The 22718-nt window shown below is 39.1% G+C and overlaps 3 protein-coding genes across 13 annotated transcripts; 1 reads left to right on the top strand and 2 right to left on the bottom strand.

Annotated features, from left to right (window-relative positions):
- Positions 1 to 1275: 1275 nt before the first annotated feature.
- On the top strand, positions 1276 to 6674 carry LOC112277487 (magnesium transporter MRS2-11, chloroplastic). 10 transcript variants are annotated; one of them, XM_024509886.3, is made up of 14 exons: positions 1276 to 1375; positions 2445 to 3380; positions 3490 to 3562; positions 3693 to 3766; positions 3979 to 4064; positions 4208 to 4295; positions 4545 to 4613; positions 4916 to 4996; positions 5133 to 5298; positions 5439 to 5484; positions 5659 to 5739; positions 5907 to 5989; positions 6150 to 6193; positions 6335 to 6674. In XM_024509886.3, the coding sequence occupies exons 2-14, from the start codon at positions 2565 to 2567 to the stop codon at positions 6428 to 6430; spliced, it is 1803 nt and encodes a 600-aa protein (XP_024365654.1). In that variant the 5' UTR covers positions 1276 to 1375; positions 2445 to 2564; the 3' UTR covers positions 6431 to 6674. The 10 variants fall into 10 exon arrangements, with proteins under 10 accessions (XP_024365654.1, XP_024365652.1, XP_024365655.1 ...); XM_024509884.3 differs by having other exon boundaries at positions 2435 to 3380; XM_024509887.3 differs by having other exon boundaries at positions 1276 to 1399.
- Positions 6675 to 8855: 2181 nt separating this feature from the next.
- On the bottom strand, positions 8856 to 9870 carry LOC112277264 (pathogenesis-related protein PRB1-2). The gene has a single exon (XM_024509398.3). The coding sequence runs from the start codon at positions 9647 to 9649 to the stop codon at positions 9125 to 9127; it is 525 nt and encodes a 174-aa protein (XP_024365166.1). The 5' UTR covers positions 9650 to 9870; the 3' UTR covers positions 8856 to 9124.
- Positions 9871 to 14443: 4573 nt separating this feature from the next.
- Positions 14444 to 19931, bottom strand: LOC112277411 (uncharacterized). Of its 2 annotated transcripts, none has more exons than XM_024509647.3 (6): positions 19711 to 19931; positions 18677 to 18891; positions 17867 to 18408; positions 16789 to 17701; positions 15764 to 16652; positions 14444 to 15618 (listed from the first exon to the last, which is right to left on the bottom strand). In XM_024509647.3, the coding sequence occupies exons 4-6, from the start codon at positions 17671 to 17673 to the stop codon at positions 14675 to 14677; spliced, it is 2718 nt and encodes a 905-aa protein (XP_024365415.1). In that variant the 5' UTR covers positions 17674 to 17701; positions 17867 to 18408; positions 18677 to 18891; positions 19711 to 19931; the 3' UTR covers positions 14444 to 14674. The 2 variants fall into 2 exon arrangements, with proteins under 2 accessions (XP_024365415.1, XP_024365416.1); XM_024509648.3 differs by having other exon boundaries at positions 14444 to 15591.
- Between the last annotated feature and the right edge of the window lie 2787 nt (positions 19932 to 22718).

The following is a 22718-nucleotide window of genomic DNA, read 5'->3' as shown; positions in this document are numbered from 1 at the left end:
TATATAAGAAATAACATAGTTTATATATAATGGAAATTAAAACCTTATATTTATAATTTATAAATTTTAATAACATACATAACATATTTGTGGTAAAGTATTTTTTATTTTTATTTTTATTTTTGTTTTGGTTCTATTAGTTTAAAGAATTTAAATTGAAAATCACATGCAAAATTACTAAAACAAATCTTCAATAGATTAGATTCCATATTTAAGAATCAAAAGGATTAAACAAACTAAGAATATAATTTTAATATTTATTTAAATAAGTTACAATATTTAGAATATATGGTATAATAAGAAGAAAAATTAAATAAATATTCATTGATAAACTTTTTATGGTATTAATAGGAATATTATTGTTTGAATCAATATACAAGAATTTTGTGTATAAATTAAAATAAAACCAAAGATCATAATGTATAAAATATATATATATATATATTCAAATTGATAAAAAAATTATTTATAATTATCATTATTATTGTTTTTCTAAAATCATGAGCAGCCATCTTAAAAAAATTGAAGCAACTAGAACAAAGTTAAAAACTTCTTTCTTATACATTATTTCACAACCAACCATTGTAGCAAACAAATCAAATAGAATTTTAAAAAATCTTTCCATAAGTAGAATCCTTTGTTTATATGTATATATATATATATATATATATATACGAGAATGTTAAATAGATTCAAGTTTTTATTAAATCAACCTATCCATTCTAACCATCATAAAAAAAATAATGACCTTTAGATTTATTTTCCTACTATTGGGTCTGCAATCAATAAAAACCAACTACATTCATGAGGATTATCATATTCTTCATCAAGAATAGATCTATTTAGTAAAAACATAGGTTTATTTAACATTCCCCTATTAATGTACAACATCAAACACTTAAGTTAAACGCAAAAACACTCAACCGTTACAAAAACGAAAACGAGCTCATTTTCAAAGGTCGGGTCCTTCTCTAAAGAAAACCCACGTCACCAAACAGAAAAAGGTGACGTGGACATGAGGAGGAGGGGGGGGGTGGGATTGGCGTGGAGGGATTCAGTTTCATTCGCAAGAAAAAGCCCGACGGAATCCCGCATTTGGAGCGGGACGTCCGTCACTCGTCGATTGGTGTGAAGATGAGTGGCCACTCTCGCTTTTGCTCCTCCCCCTCGCTCACTCGCTCTCTCGATTGCGTGTGTCCAAAAAGGCTCCTTTGCTGTGACTTGGCCACGGAGTTTATGACAAGGGCAGGCCTAACAATGGAGTGAAGGGGCCAAACAGAATCGAGAGCACTGGCATTCCCTGCGCGGATTCCAGCTATCCACTAAGCATTCTCAGAATCTGCCTAGCGCGCTCGCAGGAATTCGTTACCAGCAGGTGACGTCGCGTTTGCTTGCGTAGGTGTGTGGACGATTGGGTCAACTTCATTAGCAATTCCGTGCTCCGCATTCGGTTGTGATTTGGTGGTCTATTTTGGGGTGGGATTCTGCTTCGGAGTCTGACATTCGGAGGTTGTGATTTGTGACACTGATCAGAGTCGGTTTTAAGGCTGTTGGTTTTTGCTGTTGTTGATGTTGTTGTTGCTGGAGTTGAGTTGCGAAGGAGGGATTGGAGTTGGTTTCTGTGGAGTAGCGGGTATGGACGTTGCAGCTGGAGTGTGGGCTGTGAGGATTGCTGGGTTGGTGGTTCCCATGGTTAGTGAGGCGTGTGTTGGTTTGTCAAATTTTTCGTTTTGTACGGGGAGTTGTGTGGTCGTGAACATTTTGGTTGTAGGCTGTTGTCGGATTCGAGGTTTTAGGGCAAGATGAAGCTACTTGCGTAGCATCTCCTCATTGTTTCGACAGTCTGCAGTCTCTGGAACCTCGAAACAAGGAAATACGTCTGTTGCAGGTTCTGGAAAGTGAATTTGACTCTACGAGGGTTCACGAAGAGTTTCGAATTTTGACATGCAACGGGAGTCGTGTCACATGAAACTTGCAATATCTTTACTGTTTCTATGAAGGGTGTTGTTTACTCTAGGATTTTAATGTGCAAGTATTTTTGTTGTGCTCATGGGTGCGAGGCAAATTTTCACAACTTCGCAATTTCTGCCTAACATGATTAATAGATTGAATTACTGGGATTCAAAGTCATACCTGGAGGTTGTCCATCTTCAACCACCATTTGTTACAGTATTTTGAGATGAGAATGTAAAAGTCTTGTCTGTTGGGCATTGCCGAGGTAGGAGTGCACTGCCTATTGCTTAGTCTCTTTATGTGACTTGGAATTCAAATTATTCGCGCCGTTATTCCTGTGTTACACGCTTTCCTTACAACAAATATTTCTAGTACTGTCACTTCGGAAGACGGGCTGAGGTGTAGCCGCTGGCAATCTCTTATCTTTATCGTCTCTTTGATAGACTCATGGCTGTTGCGTTCTTAAGGATGCGCTTTGCAGTATTTTGCAGACTTTCAATCTGGAGCTTTGCTGTAAGATTTTCATGGTCACGCCGGAGCGATTACAATACCTGAACGCTGGAGGCTTGTTTAGCTTTCATCGATCATTGAGCAGTTGAGCTGAAGCTGGCATGCTTATGGGTTCAACATGGAACTGCAGTGCAGGAGCGCTGCATTTGCCAAGCGCAGGGATTCATGCAGCTGTTTGCCAAGGGAGTAGGCAGTGTGGTGAGTGTGAAGTTAGACAGCCCATTATTGGTCTTGGAGAGGGCCACATTTTTGCCTACTCCTCTCACAGCGGAAAGATATCCACAACAATAGACTGCAGGTTGAGATCGTCTGTGCAGAATGGCGGAATTTTGGCATCCAGGAGGAAAATTAGGAAGAGATCGCTCAACTCTCAATCTGATTATGGAAACAGCTTGGGAGCTTTCACTGTGCGTGATGGTATTTGCAAACTAGGATGCTTGAACCTTGGATGGTCGCAGAGGTTCACTTTTAGCTCGATTCATGCGCACAACAATAATAGCTCTAAAAACACATCTTCGGAGAGCCCCCGATTTGATCGTGAGGAAGATGCAGACCGTGACTCAAGCCATGTCTTCCAAGACCTTGGCAAGCAAACCAACGCAGAGGATCAGTTTGCCGGAGATCAATATCAGGCTAACATGTGGAATGGAGGATCTAACGACGGCAGTGCCACAGACAATAATGGACACTACCAGAAATTGTCAAGTACCGTTTCGAATGCATCCGACCTTTTCCGTGAAGAGAAATACACGGATGATGAAGAAGATACATTTGGGGACAGTGCAGATAATGAAAATGGTGCAGGGTATGAGTCATGGAGCGAGGAAAGTGAGCCTAGCTCAGACAACGGTAGCTCTGGAAGTGTGGGATCTGCAGCTGACTCCTTAGCCATTGGAGGAAAGGAGCCTGTTTACCAGGTAAGAGCAAGTTGCTGTATGCAAAGAAGTTCGTTTTAACCAGTGCTCTTAATTTTTTTATATTTGGAACTCGTCAGAGCTTACGCTTCGGCAATCATTGGTGTTGTAGGTGCTCGAAATTCACCCTGGTGGAAATGTTAATCAACGGGAAGTCAGTAGAAGGCAATTGTTGAGAAGTATAGGTGAGTAGACTTTACAATGCCCTTCTGCCATCCTTGCCTTGTGAATTTACTATTCTTGCATTGCTTGTACTCTGGTAACATAGCTATACTTGCTGAAGGTTAATGCGTACTGGACATTGACTTGTGACAGCTGGGTTACGTCTACGGGATATTCGTAGTGTTGATCCGTCATTGTGGGTCACCAACTCAGCGCCTGCCATTCTGGTCAGTGGAGGTGTACTTGCATCCCGGTCTTCTGAAAGTTCCATGTGGATAGATTAATTTCAGTTTTTTCATAAAAAATTTAAACTGTCTATTTGTTGGTCTACATTTTAACGGAGCATCGCAAGTGGTTTGCACATGCTCCAATTGTCATGCGTAATGAACTTGATTCTGAAGCGCGTGTGAGCTCTGAATCTGCCTGTGATGTATGACAGGTAAGGGACCAGGCTATCCTCCTCAATTTGGGTTCGCTGAGGGCAATAGCAACATCTCAAAATGTCCTAATATTTGAGCACAAAAGGTGAGTTGTAAATTCTTCCTGATGCAAAGCTATTGCAAAGTAAACTTGAGGCGCTGTACTTTTTTCCTACGTAAAAAGATTCTCTTATTTAGGTATATTCGTGGTGATGACATTGCCCTGGCTTTATCGTCGTGAATTTATAGTATTGGAGCTGAAGCATTTATGGCAGCACTACTTCCGCGTCTTCGGAATAGCAACGGTCACGGTCCGATTATGCCTTTCGAATTGGAGGTAATATTTTGCCAAATCCTTTTCTGTCCCAAATGTTTTTCTGCGAGTGTAAGTGGATGGTTCACATTGTGCATATGCTCCCCTTTTTTTCCCTCTCGATCTTGGCCTTTCTGTGGTTTCAGCATTCACTCAAGAATCCAATTGTTGAATGTTTACCTGTTAATAATTAAAGTGCATTGTCATACATTTCACTTTTGAGATTAGTTCTAAGATGCCTGATTTCCACAGTTATCTGCTTGATAAGACCAGGTTGTTGAGGCCGCTCTTATTTCAAGAACTCAGCGGCTAGAACGAATGCTCATGGATGTTGAGCCAAAGGTGAATTTTTGTTTGTGATTAACGAGGAAAAGCTAATGCCTGATAGTTACGTTTTACAGAGATAATGTTCTTAACATTTATTTGAAAGATTCTAGGGACATGCATCCAGTTAACTTCACATGATTTGTATCTCAGAAGTACGTATATCGGGATTAAATAGAGAGTGGTGCTACAATAAAGTTTACTACGGATCACTTATTCTTGTTCAATTTCTTATGCCTCTAAACTGCTCAAGTGTCTGTGTGGTACTTATCTCTAATCGTGACAATACTTCATGGACTTTGGCATACACATGTTCGTAGGTGATGGCTTTGTTGAAGGTGCTTCCAATTCGTTACACAGCTGATGTTCTGGAGGAACTTCGCCTTGGAAAGCAAGCGCTGGTATGCCTCTGGATGGACTCCATGTTCTGTTTGATCTTTGGTCAATATTGCTGAGCTAATGAGAGTCGATTCAAATTGAAGGAAAAACTTATTCAAAATCATCTGCTTAGTCCTGCTTATCGCGAGGTGGTTTCAGGTGGAATTAGCTGCAAAGGCTGGTGCTTTGCGTCAAATGCTTCTGGAGATGCTCGAGCATCCGGAGGATATCCGGAAAATGACTATCATGGGACGGACATGCAATATTCGGAAGGCAGATGGCTCCATTGAATGCGTAGTAGATGTGGACAAAAAGATTGCAGAAGGTGATATTCTAGCCGTGTTTTTTATATGTTTTATGGTTCCCATGTATCCATTGGTTAGGATACACTGACAACGTTTCTTTGTTTCGTAATAACATAAACAAGCCATGTTTCTTGACTCGCATGTGTTTTCATGTCTGCAGATGAGGAAGAGGAAATTGAAATGCTTCTGGAGTACTACCTTCAAAGGTTAGTGTTATCCTGAATGTCAAGTGATAATCTGACTTTTAGTTATAGGTGATTGAAGTAAGTAAAAGATGAAGAACCTTGAAGACGTAATTTGTTCGCAGAGCTGAGTAGTTGCAATTACAATGTAATCTACGCTAGTTCACTTCTGCCACGTAAAACCTTTCCTTCTAACAGGTGCGATTCATGTCACGGTCAAGCTGAGAAGTTGCTGGATGCTGCCAAAGAGATGGAAGATTCTATTGGTGTTAACTTGAGGTTTGTCTTCAGTTGTTGAATCATTGGATTAGTTTGATGTGTTTTTTTACCTACTATTAGTACCACCAATTTTATGTGCAAAGCAATTAGTACTGTACTTCACCTTCAAGTAGCAAGAGGAACCTGTGAGTGCGGATGTATTAAGGCGAGACATGGCGGTGTTGCAGTTCAAGGCGTCTTGAGGTGAGCCGATTGGAGCTGTTGCTCCAAGTGGGCACATTCTGCTCTGCTCTAGGAGCTCTCGTTGCAGGTAATAATCCCTTTATACGCTCGCTTCTCAATTAATTAATTAGTTAATATTTTTCCTAAAGGGGTCCCTTGTGTGAAGATTATTGTTGTAGTTGCCAGGAACCTAATTCTCTGGTCTATGGTTTCTTTCAGTGCTGATCAGTCTTCTCTGGAAAATACAGGAATCTTTGGTATGAATCTCAAGTCCTACTTGGAAGAGCATGTGGTAAGTTCACCCTGCACGTGATGAATGTTTCAGACCCGTTTTCTTTTCTTTTCTTTTCCTTCATACTTTTAATGTTTAATATGTTCCCCCCACAAATTTTTCAGCATCAAATTTTCCAACCCAGCAATTGTTTATTCGCAGAGGGCATTCTACTACACAACAGCCGGCATTGTTTTCGGAGGCATTGTCTTGTTCATAATCATGTTAAGATACCTCAAGTCTCGAAGGATATTGTGACAAGGCTTACCGTTAAGCCCATGCCTCTTTATATCTCTTTATGTTTCATCCACATCGGTTGTATATTCTATTCACTGAATGCATAGTTAGAGTTTTGACAGCGTGTTCAGATTCAAATGTGAGATTTGCAATAGTTTTGGAGCTATGATAAAGTTATTTTTTTATCAGAACTCGACCTGAGTATCACCGAAGACCATGGACCTGGAATGAAATGCCGACTGCCAGTGCCATGGCTCACATCTAACTTGTCATTTTTGTAAATTGCCACTGTGAATGTTTCTGCTGCTATGTTCTACACAAATGCTCTTTCTGCGCTTTCAATGACCTTGAAGACCAAGCAAGGTGCTTCCTCCCATTGCTTTTCACCTTGTTTTTTGTGTCTATTTGTGCCCCTCTCCACAGGATCATGTGGCTGCCTCCCTCAGAGGAACTTGACTCGATTCTTATTGGAATTGCCTTCGGGTCTATGTCGTAGAAATTGAATATGCCGCTCCGACTAAGTAGTGAGTAGGACAAAGTTTCACCGTTTTTAAGTGAAGAACTTGATTCTTAGGTTCAATGAAGATTTTCATTTTGAGCTTACACACTTCATCATTCAACTTCGGATAATTCTTAATACTTTTTGCATCTTTCCTCTTTTTCCCTTGGGCATCTTTGCAAAAATGTGCTGCGTAACATCCCATGGTGGGTTTTCAATTTCTTACTTTTGATGTCATGAGATGACGTAGTTGCATCTATTTAAGAAGTATTTTCTGGTTGTTTTCATAGAAGTTATAAAGACATGAAAAGATGTGTTATTTGTGTATGAGTTACTAGGTTGAGATGTATTCAAATAGTCAAGGAATGAATTTCAGCGATGATAAAAAAAATATATCAAAACTTAATAACATTGAAAATGATCTTGCGCAGGATTATGATGACAGCTTATTAAATGTATGACTCCAATTTTGATAACTTTACACGCACTGGTCACGATTATAAAAACATGTTTTAAAAAACATCTGTGAAACTTACTTCAATAAGTCAAACTTTTGCTAAAGCTGACAAGGCATGTTGTTAATCAATGTCAAGGTTCAAAAACAATACAAATTGTGACTGAAGAAATCATAAATGCAGTCGACAATGCATATGTGTGTAAGTGTTCAAATAGTGGATAACTAGACGTGTAACACTTATATATATATATATATACACACAGAAAAACATATCACGGAATCATTCTACAACATTCCAATGTAGAAATAATAAAGAAAGGAATAAAATAAATAAAATCAACGTTGCGGGGACAGCAAAAAAGTGGGAATTCTGGCAACTTCAATCTCAAGGCAAAAATAGTGGTTGATGTGGTTCATATATAGAATATGTATTAAACAAATGACATTCATCCCATCAAAACACTCAACAAGTGTGAGATGCAAAAAAGTTCATGCATTGGTTACGTCAAAATACTTAAAATTACAAGAATATAATAGACTCCCTGGGACAAGTATACAATACAAGCGAACGAACGATGAGAGAACGATCGTTCCGAAGAGGACGATCGGAAGGAGATTGTCGTGGAAGGAAGTGTGAAGCTGGGAACCCGCAAAGGAGGCGAGACTCACCCGGCCAATCGAGCCTCTGCGCGATGGCAACGACGATCGAAGCACCACATTATCTCGATCGCATCACGTAGACATCGTCACTCAGTCATGGATTCTGTCATCCTGGAGACAAAACACATTCGGTGCAATTCTGAGGCAAGATCTGCGGCTTCTGAACTAGCGCCGCTCACTATGCCATGCACGCTGTTGGAGTACTGCATTCTGACCATGAATGGTATCGCAAGCTCCTAGGATTTCGAAATGAGGCGTTACTCAGTTTGAGAATGGAAAATGGTCATCTTTTCAACTCCTGTGCGTTTACATTGTGCGAATGTGTAGTGCGCTTGTTGTGGAACATTCTTCTATGAGTGGCGACGAGATCGATCGATGGCGGGATGGAAATTCTCGCATAGGATGCTATACCCCTCAACTATTGTCGCTAATTGTAGATAACCGTTGCGCACATGCCAGAGTGCTAGCTCATGCTCACGTTTTCACAGTTATGTTTGAACATCGTCGAAAGTATGTCGGCGTAATTTTTGAGAACTTGATCTTCAACAATGTGTGGCACAAGGAAGTTGAATGAAGGAACAAGTTTTGGAAATCCTCAAAGGTCCACGAAGGGGCCATTCCATTGGGTAATCGAAGAATGGGTTATACGAGACACATATACATAAGAACGAAACGACTCTCTGAGTTGAACATAACACGAAGAATCGATGCTGGTAAAGCATTGTCAATGTATTATAGAAAAGTGGTTCCACCGACAAGATTGGCAAGTTTTCGAGCATGATAGCAATCATGCTCTGGATTCGACCACTGTCGATCGTTAGAAATGATGATAAATGTCAAAATCCACAAGGAGCTTTATAACAAGGAGCAATACATGGAAGTTCCTCTAACACGAACTTCCCTTGCTAATCCATTCTACAGCTGAGTTTTTTTTTTTTTTTTTTTTTTTTCCACAGAACGCGCTGCTACAGATACAGGTGCACTAGTTTTCTTAAAATTCATAAAACAAAAGCGTGTCAGAAGTTCAGTTCAATCTCAACAACACCGGACTAGATCGCCGCTAGCAATCGGACACCAGACTGACACACCCCAATCATGATCAGTGGGGCTTTTCGCCGATCCAATTACCTGGCGGATCGTAGCTACAGATAATGTAAATTCCATCATCCGAACACATCTCCGAAGCGCAACCAACATGTGTGGTCGTATTCCACACCACTTGCGTATAGTGCCCGCATACTTTGTTCGGTGCGCAAGTATTAGTATTGTAGTTATAATCCACCTTCTCATCATTCCACGCAGTGACCGCTTCGAATGGTGTCCAATTCTGCCCCGACCCCCAGAACAGATTCTCCCCGTAATTCCCATTCGAGTGCGTCAAAGGGAGGCAACTGTCACGCTGACTCTGCGCGTAGCTGCGTGCATAATCTTCAAGCTCTTTGCTCCAAACCAACGCATCGACACCCACATCCTTCCGCGCATTGTTGTGCGGAGTCAAGAACTCTTGTTGGACCGCAACACTACTTTGGGCGGCGGCGAAGAAAATCATATCCGCAAACACTGTAAGAGCAATGATCACTACAATCTTGCGGCCCCAAGGCTTCAGTCCTTCAAAAGCACCCATTCCGACCACAACCTGCTAAAAACGAATCCCACTGAACGAAGACTCGGATTGCTGAGATTGTGAATCTGAAACCTTGTCCGCATGGTTTTTTATAACTTGCGAGGAGTGAGATGAGACAAGATTGAGCGACTGTACACTGTAGTAGGCCATGAACATCCCTCCCCACCCTCCGCATTCGCAAGTTTGGACGAGCCTTAGGCACGTATACTTGGTTATTCGTCATCGGCAGAGCTCCTTCGAAGTTTAGTTTGGTGAGGGAAGGTTAAGAATCCTGAAATCAAGCACCAAACGGCGGAGGTCCACTCCATGTCCAGAATTTTTTAACTTCAACTGGTTCAATACCAGATGTCGACGTCAGCTATCAACAGGGGTGGGTTGGAGAATGATCTCACGGCAGTAGGCGTCTCATTAATGTTGCGGAGGCCGATGGTGACATGAAGATGAGAAGTTGCCATGTTCAGGGGTGAGATAACGTCGAAAAAATTCTGGACCTTTTCGGACGCATACACGGCGAAAAGTACTTACTCCGCTAGGGGCGGTTCAGACTTTGTTGCATGTACACGAAGGATTTAATCGCTAGTTTCTTTTTGACAGAGCTCCATGTAGCACGCGTTTACGTGACTTATACCTCATTCTTCTAGGTTGGATTCAGTCAACAGCTGCCAACAAGCTTTTGGACGATTTTCCATGAAATAGAGATTCTGCTGTTGAGAAGGGGACTACATTACCAAAAGAAGGAACTACTGACGCTGCAATCCACAAGAGAAAAAGGGTGCACGTCCGCACAGCACATACGTCACCAGTGGACAAATGCTTCAATCAACTATGGTCGATATCCACACTACACTTCCACAACGCAAGAGAGAAAATGCGAGGAATCACTCTAATCTATTGGATCCACTCTTAACATGCTTAATCGTACTTGACCTAACTAAAGGCAATTACACCCCCATTCGGATTACTGGGCAAAACTTTGTCAAAAAGCTGCAGCAGCAGTCCATACACTACACTGGTTGATCGGTCGTTGTCAAAGGTCGCATGAGATGCAATCGGCCCCATCCATCACAACCAGAAACCCATCTCCGTCGAGATCAATCAACCCCCAGCGAGAGATTCAGTGAACTTTTTTTTTTTATCGCACAGAATGTCGCAGCACCAACTTAACGCGCTCGGAGCGCCCCGATCTCTTTCTCTCGACCTCTCTACAGCGAGTCCAGTTTCAAAGCACGACTGGAATCCTCCTCCTCCTCCATGAAGAGACGGGGTGAGGAACTGGGAGTAGGTGAGAGTTGCTCCGTATCAGCCAAGGATCATTCCTCCGGCGCACTGGTGCAGGGACACTCACCGCGCCCGCTTGGCGGTGCGCGTGACGCCGGGCGACGCGGTGGGGGCCACGTCGCCGCGCCGCGCCGAGGCGTCCTCTCGCGGCACTTCCATCGCGCCTATCGCCGTGGCGACCGCTGGACGCTGGGTGCGATGCGGTCGCCTCAGTGTGGATTCTCACAATATTAGACTAGAGAGATTTTCGTTTGCTTCTCCATGTACCCACGTTCTCTGCAACTATCTTGGATTTCACTTCTTGTGCCTCAATCGAACATTGACCTTTAATCATTTTACACTATTGTGTTGAATTTATTTTCTTTAAACTAGGTCATTAAGTTACCAAACTATATATATATATATATATATATATATAATAATTTTTTTAAAAATTAAGTAGACATGTATGTGTGTATGTATGTATATGTATTTTTTGCAGTTGAGTTTTTAAGAAATAAAAAAGTCATGGCTTATAGTTTCTTTATTCTCTCTTTAAATGTAAATGAAGTGATAAATAATTCAATTTTTAAATATTGACAAATAAAAACATTAGTTATTGAAAGTTGTAACAAAAATTATGGCTTAACAAATTTCATAACTTAACAAATGATATTTCATTTTAAAATTGCACTATTAATTTGTACAAAGCTATTGTTTTTAAAGCACAAGACTTTAGCACAAGTTGACAAGAACCAAGTTGTTTGGAAACAAACAAAACAATATGTTGCACTTTGATTACTAAGATCTAAGGACTAATTTGAATTCAAACAAAGAAAAAAAATCATAAATATATCAAATTTTAATATATTTATTCAAATTCACTTAGACTTTTCTTTCAGCTAAAGGTATGGGTCCTACAAGCAACCTATATCATACATAATATTATTGTTAAAAAGAGAATCATATCTTTAGAAACATTTTTAGCAAGCATGATCATAATGATCAAGTTGTACAAATTAGTAGAATATTTTTGGGTTCAATGCCAAGAAAATCACACCATTATTAAAATGTGGATTCATTAATATATCAAATAGAAACATGTATCATTGTAACAACATAATTGAATATTCTTGAAAAAAATAAGCTGCCATTTTTATGAACTTATACTAAAAATAGTATGATTATAATGCTCATTTATGATCTTGATTTTGCAAATATTATTTGCAAACTCTAAGATGAATTTTAAAATTTTTATTACATATATTATTAGAATAGAAAATTGATTAGAAAGAAATCTAGTTATCTATCTTTTATACCAAAAATTATCCTAATTTAGAGAATTTGGATATATCTTATGCATTGACACATGAACACTTTTTGTTGCATATTGTGAATATAATGAGATTAATAAAGCATAATGATAAATATTAAAAAATGTTAACTTAGTATTAATTTTTTTTATTTTTTTAGCATATGCAATTATATATTGCATTTTGGTTGCAAATATCTTTTGAAAATATCATGATATTTTTAGAACTTTTTTAAAATTTTAATAGATTTATTATATTTTTTAAAACAAAGCACTCTAAACATGAAATTGATTAGCTTACAACTAATTTTTGTTATTATAAGATGGTAGAAAATGGTTATTCGATTATTACCTTCACAAGATGCAATTCTTTGAACAAAGTTCATGCACATTATAGATTTTTATATTATTTTATTATTTATTTAATTATCTTTTTATTTAAAATAAATCTTTTAGTATGATTGAGAATTCTTTACTTTGAATGTGTACTTTTTATATAATATACTTCTAAAAAAATTAAAAGTTACAAAAATATATGTATATATATAAGAATATATATAAGAATACTTATATATATATTCTACATAAGTATTTGTACACACCAAAATCTAAAACTTAAACCAAGTTTATCTTCTAAAATTCAAAATCTAAATCTTAAATCCTAAACAAGAACCTATTTTCTTCTTTTACCACATTTATATATGTGTGTGTATATGTGTGTATATGGATGCTTGTTGAACATGCATATATATAATAATCTTTTATGAATAAATTAAAATGATTGGTTGATCATTTTTGTTTCAAAATAAAAAAAATATTTATATATATACAACTAAATATTAATTTGGAGAAGAAAATAATTAGATTACATATGTAATTGTGCCATATAAAATAAATTCTTTTAAAATATGATTTAATTCGGGATAAAATTTTGGTATTATGAATTTGAAACATAGAAAAGAATGGTTAAAAGAAGATTTGCATAAGGTGTTTATTAAAAATTTGAAAGATATAAGTGATAAAATAATTTTTCACTACCAAAGATTTTCAAATTTTATTAAAATTATAATTGAACATTAGTTTCAATATAGTTTTTAACAAAGAAAAATCAATTGAAACAAATATATATATATATATATATATATATATGTAAATATAGGATGTTGCTAATGCTGCCACAATTTTTGCTAATACCACCTCAAACTACCACCCACTTTACATATTTTTTTTTATTCTTCTTTTTTCTTCTTTTTCCAATCATTACTTAATGTTTCTATTATGTTCACATTTTTTTTTTCAAATCATGTAAAAAACTTGCATTAATTTTAATTAATAAAAATAAGTTTTGATAGCAGTAGCATAAACTATGATTCATTACCTACACTATAAACACATATGTAATATTTAATTTAATAAAATTGAGCTGATGATAATTATGGATACTAGACAAAAAGAAAATTGAACTTAAAAATAGTAACAGAGAGTATTTTTTTAAATGTCTTAATTAATTTAAAACCCATATTTTAAAATAAAGACCATGAAAGATGAAGGTTATGCAAAAACATCTGAAGAAAAAAAATTTAAATACATTAAAATTGATAGTGGACATACATCAGTAAAACTGGTGGCACACATATAAACACATGCGAGTTTATAAGAGATGGATGATGTGATGTACATGAGTTTCACATTAGAGCAGAACTAAACAAACACGTTTCAATACCTTTTATAGGATATAATCTGCATCATATTTGTAAAATTATTCAAATGAAAGAACCTAATTCATGCTATTGGAAGTACTAATTACAGTGAAGTTGATTTCCCACTTACATCGAAGTCACGATAAATGTTGATATGGTTTGACATGACTAAATAAGAGAGAAACCAAACAATTTAATAAGAAAAATTCGTTCAAACTTGGTTTTGAATATTCAAAAATAGGTTATTAAAACCTTTTGATTTATAATGACCTCTGATTTCTTCCACCTCGAAGACAGTGAGTGTCGCTGGGGAGTCTTACCTACATTTTCGTTATAAAAATTAGCATATACACAAAAAATCTGAAGATTCGTGGCAAATCTTCACGGACAGATTCCGAAGTTGATACAATTGACGAACTCTGAGACTAGCTACTTGCCTACAACCCACATCAACAATCACTTTCTATAGTTCATATTCAGAGAACATAAGTGTCAGCACATCGTCACTGATCCAATTGCGAGACATCACGAAAATCACGATATGGTAGCGCACATGTAGATTAATAATTGGAATTACACACAAGTTCAAAGCATGATATGCTAATATCTCACAAGCCAAAACTATCCCATTGAGGTTATCTAGATGCTCAGGTGGGAGGCCTTTACTAGCTTAAAGGATACCAATATTATTACTCAATCAACAAAATCGGATAACAGCTGAAACGGTACAAATGTCTTGACTGCACCCTTACAAATCTACTGGTGAAGATTAACAGCTCCCGATCTGGATCCGTCCGAGGAGTCTTTCATAACCGGAGTGGCTGAAGACTCTTTGGGAGAATCATGGCGAGCGGCGTCAGCGGTAGACGTAGAGAAAGATGACTGAGTGGTGAACAAGAGAGACACGCGACGGGAGAAATTCTCGAGGGGTTGATTAGCTGAGGCAGAGGAAGTTTCTGCACCATATGAGCTTGCAGAGAGACGAGTTTGACTATGAGGGGAAACACGAGCGCTGTCGGCATGGACATTAGGGTGGAGAGAAGGAGAACGCAGATGCTCAAGACTGCTAGGATTTTGGGCGTCATTACTAGGACCATAAAAGTGGAGAGGGAAAGGAGGGCGACTGGAAGGATCCGAGGTTTGAACCTCAACACCAAGAACGGAGACCGTCTTGGGGGGTACAACATGCAATCCAGACATATGCGCAGTAAGTGAGGAGTCAGATTTCATACCGAGAGAGACAAGGTTGTAGGAATCATTGGAATCAAGAGTGAGGTTGAGGTCGGGAGAACTATTGAAAGGCTTACGAGGTGGCTTATCGACCAGCTTATGAGTGTTGTGTGGCCTCTCAACGTCGATGTCTGTATCCCTCCCTTCCTGAGATGACCGTGAATCCTGCAGCGTCTCGGCGGAGCCACTAGTCGAGTAGCTTGAATGTCGCTCTAACTTGCTTACATCTTCCAAACCTTTTTCTGGGGAACCGCTTGCACTGCTATCAGAGATCTTCCTCTGGGAGCAAGTCTCGAGTAGGGCTCGAAACTTGTCGTCAGAAGCGTTGACATCGATTGCCTGCAAGTGAGATGAGGCAGCTAGCAAGCGGTTTTGGTCAGAAATGACACGCTGGTCATGTAATTTATGGATTGCTTTCAAGACGGCCTCTCTTGCTTGCATAACTGCAACAGAATCGCAGTCAGGGTGCCCTGCATCAGTTTTAAGTAGGGGTTGGAATATGAGATTTACTTTCGCTTCTGAAACGCGCTCCGGTTTGTTCATGAAGATAATAAACACCGAAAGGCGAGCGTGAATGAGATTCAAGGACAAACGAGAGAGAGAGGGTAGATGCACCTGATGTGAACGGCACCCATCCCATATCTAAGTCTTCTCGGCATTTAAGGCAGAGCATAAACTTCTTCAAGGCATCAGCAACGGCGCTGTCATCACCGCCACACCACAGCACACGAAACTCCTTGGGATATAATTGAGCCATATCTCCGGCAGCACGTTGACGCACGATTCTCAAGAAGCCTTGCACCTTGTGCACTATCATTTCACGCTCAGCCGTCGTTCCATGAATCAGAAAATTTATATCCTGGTAAACTTCGTCATGGGCCTCGGAATGATGAGGTAAATTTGCAAAAAGAAAGGATCCTTCGTTAAGAACAGATTGAGCTGAAATCCTCATTACAGGAGCTGCGTTTTCACTGGTCGAATAGTCGAGAATTGTCTTCCGTAGAAGACCTGAGATGGGGTCAGATAAAATACTGCTGTTATCCAAGTAATAGAGGTAAACAAGCTTGAACATCCGTACTATCAAGGGACAAGATGGAGGGTCGCTGACGCGCAGGCTCCGATGCAACAACACTGCGCGTGAAATTCTCTTCTGCTCTGCATCCGAGTGTGACCAAGGTCTGGGTGGGATGTCTACGATGGAATCCAGCTTCAATGTGTGCAGCAGTGGAGACCAATGCCAAACAGCCAGTTCCTTGTGAGCATGTTCCCTAGCATCAAAGTCATCAAGCCTGTCCTTCACATACTTTTCCCTACGTACGCGAAGCTCCTTCTCGGCTGCAATCTTCTGTTCCTCATATTGTTCGCAGTCTTTCCGATACTGCAGAAAAGCTTGCAGTGCTTGTTTCTCATTGTGTCGCCCAACTAGATCTGGGCGACCTATAACTAACTTGAATCTGCGCATTGTCAGCTTCACAGCGTTTTGTTCCTCTTCATCTGCATCAGCCTGTGAAATACTAATGTAATTAGCCAGTCTAAAAGAAAAGGGCAGCACAACAAACTCAGGTTGTGCTGCGTTGTTAAACGTACACTCGTCAGTTGAAGGAATTCAAATATAGTGACTGATGGATCCCTGCACATACCTCTCTCTCCATATACCATGTACCGTACGACCTTGGCAAGGCGGGGTCGATTAGCCCTTTATCCACGAAGTCAAAAAAGGCCTGAAGGAAGGAATCATCCGTCACATCAGGGAAGTCACTTGGTAGCAACTGGAATTGCATCAAGTGCCAAAGACCGGGACATGCCACCGCTTCGGGGCGTGAAACCACGTAGGCATCTCGAAGCATATTAATAGCAACTTCCCACGCCTGGGCTTCGACCTGTTCCCTGGTCAACTGCATCTGCACCTGCATCTCTCCTTGCCCCACAGTTAGGGTGTCACCGCTGTTGGGGTTGTCCACCACTTGCTCGTGGTGTCCATATGAAATCTGCATTTCACTATCTTTCGAACTCATATGTTTCTTGTTGGCCTCATGAGAAGAAGAGGAAGAAAGCATACCCCGCACTTTCAGTTTCTGAGGCCGAAGGGGTGCATGCTCTCCCTCTGCTACCTGACCTGTAGTTTCTACTTCCATACTTGTCACCGACTCCTTCAGAGCTGCGGCTGATTTCTTCCTCTTGGCCCTAGAGGGTTTCTTTCGTGGGTTCATGAGACCATGTTTGATGAGGATGTCCTCAATTTCACCCCGTTGTCCTTTTCCAAAAACAGGGTAAATCTTGAGGGCTGTCTTCTTGCCATCGCCAGTTACAGCAAAACAACCTTCAAGCCTGTGAAGGTTCAACTTATTTTTGTCCTTGAACACAGTTTTGCAGTATATGCAGAAGAAGGGCTTCCGTCTGGAACCATTGAGTTCTTTAGCCCTTGCGAGGTGGTGGCATTCACAAGTCAAATTTTCGTACTCGTCTGTGTCATATTCTTCCGTATACACGCGTTTGTTCTCCTCCATCCGAGTGTACTTCACCATTTTCACTCATTCGCTATGCTTACAGAAGCTGCACAAATAGAGACGAAACAAAATCATTGCAATGCACAAGCAGGTCTTCACTTCATCAAGGTGACATAAATCTAGAACGCCTCAATAACAGAAGCCTCTCAACGATCTAACAACATTCGTAAGCCTAACAAATTTAAAAATTGATCAACTTCTCCTTCCTCACCTGGCTGCCCAACTTCACAAAGGTGTTGAAAATAAGCTAACATCAACTGCTCTTTAAACCTCCAAATTTTGCGCACAGCCCTGTTCTCACAACAGTAATCACACTCCTTGTAACCATGCCAAGCGATATTTTCTGAACAATCAGAAAGACAGGGCGGAGGAAAATGCTCTTTCAAAGGTTGTTGCGTTTGAGTTTGTTGAGCTTCCCTCCACCACCTAACCTCCTTACGGACAATGGAAGAGGGAGGGCACTGCACAGCCCTACTGAAGTTTAGCCCCTGATAACAAAAGGGTACAAACTGGGAGAGACGCACACACAACATCTCAACGACCAAAAGCTTCCAGGCACATCCTGGAGAAGCCCAAAACCTAAGACTCTGAATTTGATAAATTGGGAACCCCAAATCCAAGCTACTTGAAATATATAGTCTACGCCATATTTAGGCATACAAACATACGTGTCCTTTTAACTAGTGCCCTATTAAAGGGAAAGCACAACACAACTAAGCTCGATTATGTTGCGCTCTCCACTCCTTCCAGTGCCTGCGCAAACACCAATGCACCATGAAATAGTTGCTTGGAGCTTCTTCGACTTGCGGATGATATTTCGCAAGGTAGCGATGATGCAACTACATGTGTGAAAATTATATGTGTACTGCGAGTGAAGGAATTACGCATCCCCTTCCTTGTAGTCTTTCACGGTGGTGATCGAGGCTCCAACCTATTACGAACTCTGTCGCTACCGAACAAACCATTCAGAATGACCATAAGCCAATGCATTTTCATCCCTTTTCAAGAGTTTAAGGCAAACCTGTACAGAGGTATCCATCCTTGAACTCATTCTGTTGAACTTTGCCTCGTCCGGCTCTCCCAAGAAATATAATCTCTCGCTTTCCATTGAATCGTTTTCGAACCCTGCTTCTTGCACTCCGTTACAAGCTTCGAACATGCATCACATGAGCTCACCATAGCTTTTTACACATCACAGCAGCTCCAGATTCCAGGGCCGCCTACATGCTGGAAAACCTGACAAAATCATTCGGCAGTCACAAGAATGCCACGTTAAAGAGGATAGAAGAGCTATTCGTTAGATAGTATTAAGATCATAACGAATGACAGACAACAAAAGCTACGTCATAATTATAGTCTTTGAATTAAAAAAATCCTTCCTGACTGAATCTTAAAGAAGTGCGTTCCATTTTAAAACCTACAAAATGTGAAAGATTCTTGGAACAGCAGCAACAATAGCAAAACCCTTTCCCTTCCCTTCCCTTCCCTGACTCTAGGTGATTGTGAAAAAAGAATTCTAGCCAACGGAACGAGGCAGGTAATGATTTTTCTAGAACATAATTACTGAACCATCGCATTAAATCCCAAAAAATTCTATAAGGCAGACACTCGAACATGGTGCGACCTGGCCTTCATAACCCTTAATTGGCCACGCTCAATGTAAGCTTAATATTTCCGCAGGCAATAGGAGGAGACATCCAACTAACCAAGCATCTGGACTGCGTTGAGAACACAAAGAAAAAATTTCGCAAGAAAGCTCTAAAACAAGCGACAAAAGAACTCTGGCAATGTCCCTGAAAACCAACATCAAACACAAACAATCAACGCCGAAGTGAAGAAACTCCGCTGGAGAGATAACTATCCGTCGACCTCATTATCCGGCACAGAACACAATCTCGTCCAACTCTCGCGTCACGGAGCAAGCTCACACTCACTCACCGCCATCCTCCAGTTCCATTCCGCTCGAAAGCCAAGCCAATCCAACCCAAACCTGGCATTTCCAGCAAACCTAATTCGAGAATGGCACCAAAGAGGCAAGGGAGGGGGCATTATCACCTTGAGCTGAAACGTTGCGACTGGCTGCAGAGCTGCAACAACAACGCATTCCTCATGCGACGGGCAATCCCGCAAAGCAACCATCATCTGGGGTGTGCTCCTCCGCCATCGCCTGCTCAAGCAATGGCCTCACTCAAGGGGGGGCCTGTTCTAGCCTCTCAATCTCGCTCTCTACCTCTCTTCAGGGCCGAAGCTCTTCAGGCGGAAACACAACGAAACCCGCCAACATCCGTCGAAGCAAAAGCCTAGATTCCTTGCGAAAGGCGCGACGCTCGTCCTCCCGCGCCTTCGAAGAGCGACAAGCGCACACTTTTTCGTCGACTTTTATATGAATATGATAACGAAATCCAAAAAGGTGGGGAAACGGATGAGGATCCCCAACTGAATGAGAACTTCGCATAGTCCCTGTACACCTCTGCCTCTCCGGCCTATACCCGTCCCTCTTTTCGGTAAGACGGGTATGAGAGGGTATTGGAGGGTATTGGAGGGTATGAGCGGGTAGTAGTGATTCTGGCTTCATGTTTTCTGGAAGCAAGTGTCAATGAGATATTTTGGTCTTCTGTGGATTTGACTTGTCTTGCTGGTGAATGTTGGGATTGATTCGGCGGAAGACATGAAGACGAAGTGACTTAGTGACTTGATTCTTGATTGAGCGACGTCATCGGGTTCTCCACGATGAAGGTGAGAGAAAGCGCTTTTTCATTCTTTCGCTCTAATTTTGGGAGCTTTTCTTGCCAGCGATGGCGTTTGCGTTGTAAAATTGATCAAGGATGAAAACGCCGCAAAGACAGGGGAGTGGTGGTGGCTGCGGGAGATTTCGCAGGAGTAGTTACCTACAGAACCTCACATCACAGCTCTCATTCTATTTATGGTGCACCGAAGTTCTCATAGGATTGTCATTGCGGTTTGAGATGTAGTATCATGTTGAGGAATTAACTTTTTGCAGCACGATCCAGCTTCTTTTTCTCTTTCAACCTAGTCGCTTCTATTTCGGGCAATCGCGTGTAAGTAAAATTCGATTGGCTCCCGGTCAGAAGTGAGAGAACCTATGTTTGCTGAATCTGCACGTACGTATATTGATTGTCGTGAAGTTGAGATTTGACTTGTCAGCCTCGTCAGATTTCCACAAGCTTAAGCAGAAAGACATCGTAGTCGACTAAGTGCTTTACGATGTGACGAAAGGGAATGTAAGAAGAATCTAAGCGTCTTGAATCGCTGTGGGTCAATTGCGTCATTCGTACGATGCTCGTGAGTAACCCCATTATCATATTCAGAATCATCGATTTCTAAAAAATCTTGGAAGAATTAATAGATTAAAATTATTAATAGCTATAGTAAGAATGTAAATAAAAAAGTCCCTACACGTCACAGTGTCACTTATCATCCAACCTAGCACTACAGTACATCCGATACATGTAAGCCAAAATGAGAATGAAGTACAAAGATAAAAATAATAAAATAAAAAAATAAAAAAACTAAACATACACGCTAAAAATAAAATCGAGACAGAGAGTCATTAAAATAGAACAATAAAAAATGACATATACTTTAATTCAAAAGAGACTCGAGTGCCACTGACGAATCCTTTCAACGAAGTGCAATATTAGGTTTTGCACTGAAAACAAACATGCAGTAGATTTACTCTACTCATATCAACGTTAAATCCATGCAAACACACAATGATTAAACATTCCGTTGGGAAATTTCCTAACCTGAAGTTTGAGTATCTCAGTCCATGAAATCCCTTGAGAACAGGGACGGTGTGTCTGTTCTGCGGAAGAGATCACTGTGTAGAATTAGGTGATCGTTATCCATGCTTTCTTGTTCGGTCATCAACTCATTTCTATTTTAGAGATTGATTGAACATGCAGTAAATGACTCCTTATTCCCCCTGATTGGTACGACTTCAGTCATATTTATAAGGTTCAAAATATCTTAAATCAATATTGATTCTATTTAATTTGTGAAAAAAATTCTAAACTATAAATTAAAACTCTTTTTGATGGAAGAAATTTATATATGTAAGTATATCATCTGTAAGAATAATTATATCAATATTCTTTTATTAAAATGGTGGAAATTTACATGATTTATTTCTTTATAAATTAAAGAGTATAACTAGCATTATACATATACCATAAAATATAGTGCAAAATTATTTATCTTTTATTATATATATATATATATTAATTGATCAATTATTATTTTGAAACCAAATTTTAAAAAAATCAAACTAAGATTTTAAAATATTTTTCAACACAAGAATTACTTATTAGAATTAAAATTATATATACATATAAAGTGCTACCAAAAATGTACTTATAAGAACATTATTATTAATATAAAGGTTGAAAAAAAACAATGTTTTGAATGTATATAATAGTAAAAATCAAGGCTTACATTAAAACCACAATCCTACATTCAATGTTGTAGAAAGATGAGTTTTTCAGCTTGGAATAGAACTAACTGTAAATATTTAATAAAACATATTTATACAAACTAAATATGCTATAATCTTAGGACTATATATATATATATATATATATATATATTAAATATAAAAAATTATATCATATATGATAAATATATTATTATGCTTATTATAATTGATGTAATATACTAATTAAAATAAAAACATATTATATATATATATATATATATATATATATATACATATAATTACAAAAAAAACAATTCTCTTATTACATCTTAAAAAACTAATTCTTGACGTTGATTGATTTGAAGTGGCTTTGTAAGTACACTTGCAATTATAAAGTTTAGAGAAAGAGAGAATTAAAACTATATTTGAAATGATATAATTTATTCTAAAAAAGTTTCTGTTGAAAATATCATTTAAAATATATGCAAGAAATGTAGATTTCTGTTTCATATAATCAAAGAACAAAATCAATATATAATATTCAAATTTTAAAAAATAAAGGTCCAATTCTAAAACTTTTATTATCATATTGCTATTTTTAAACATACTCATTTTCTAGTACTTGAAA

Source organism: Physcomitrium patens, chromosome 25 (assembly GCF_059467195.1).
Source record: "Physcomitrium patens ecotype Gransden chromosome 25, ASM5946719v1, whole genome shotgun sequence".
Classification (NCBI taxonomy): domain Eukaryota; kingdom Viridiplantae; phylum Streptophyta; class Bryopsida; order Funariales; family Funariaceae; genus Physcomitrium; species Physcomitrium patens.
Note: the sequence above shows the minus strand (reverse complement) of the source record. Positions and strands in the feature narration are given on the sequence as shown.

Excerpts from the sequence above, each read along its gene's own strand:
- LOC112277487 (XM_024509886.3), top strand. The coding sequence starts at position 2,565 with ATGCTTATGGGTTCAACATGGAACTGCAGTGCAGGAGCGCTGCATTTG. Across the intron at positions 3,563-3,692 it reads GCAATTGTTGAGAAGTATAG|CTGGGTTACGTCTACGGGAT; the intron begins GTGAGTAGACTT and ends GACTTGTGACAG. Across the intron at positions 4,997-5,132 it reads GCCTTGGAAAGCAAGCGCTG|GTGGAATTAGCTGCAAAGGC; the intron begins GTATGCCTCTGG and ends AGGTGGTTTCAG.
- LOC112277411 (XM_024509647.3), bottom strand. The coding sequence starts at position 17,673 with ATGGTGAAGTACACTCGGATGGAGGAGAACAAACGCGTGTATACGGAA. Across the intron at positions 16,653-16,788 it reads CATGGTATATGGAGAGAGAG|GCTGATGCAGATGAAGAGGA; the intron begins GTATGTGCAGGG and ends AGTATTTCACAG. Across the intron at positions 15,619-15,763 it reads ATGGGTGCCGTTCACATCAG|GGCACCCTGACTGCGATTCT; the intron begins GTGCATCTACCC and ends AAACTGATGCAG.
- LOC112277264 (XM_024509398.3), bottom strand. The coding sequence starts at position 9,649 with ATGGGTGCTTTTGAAGGACTGAAGCCTTGGGGCCGCAAGATTGTAGTG.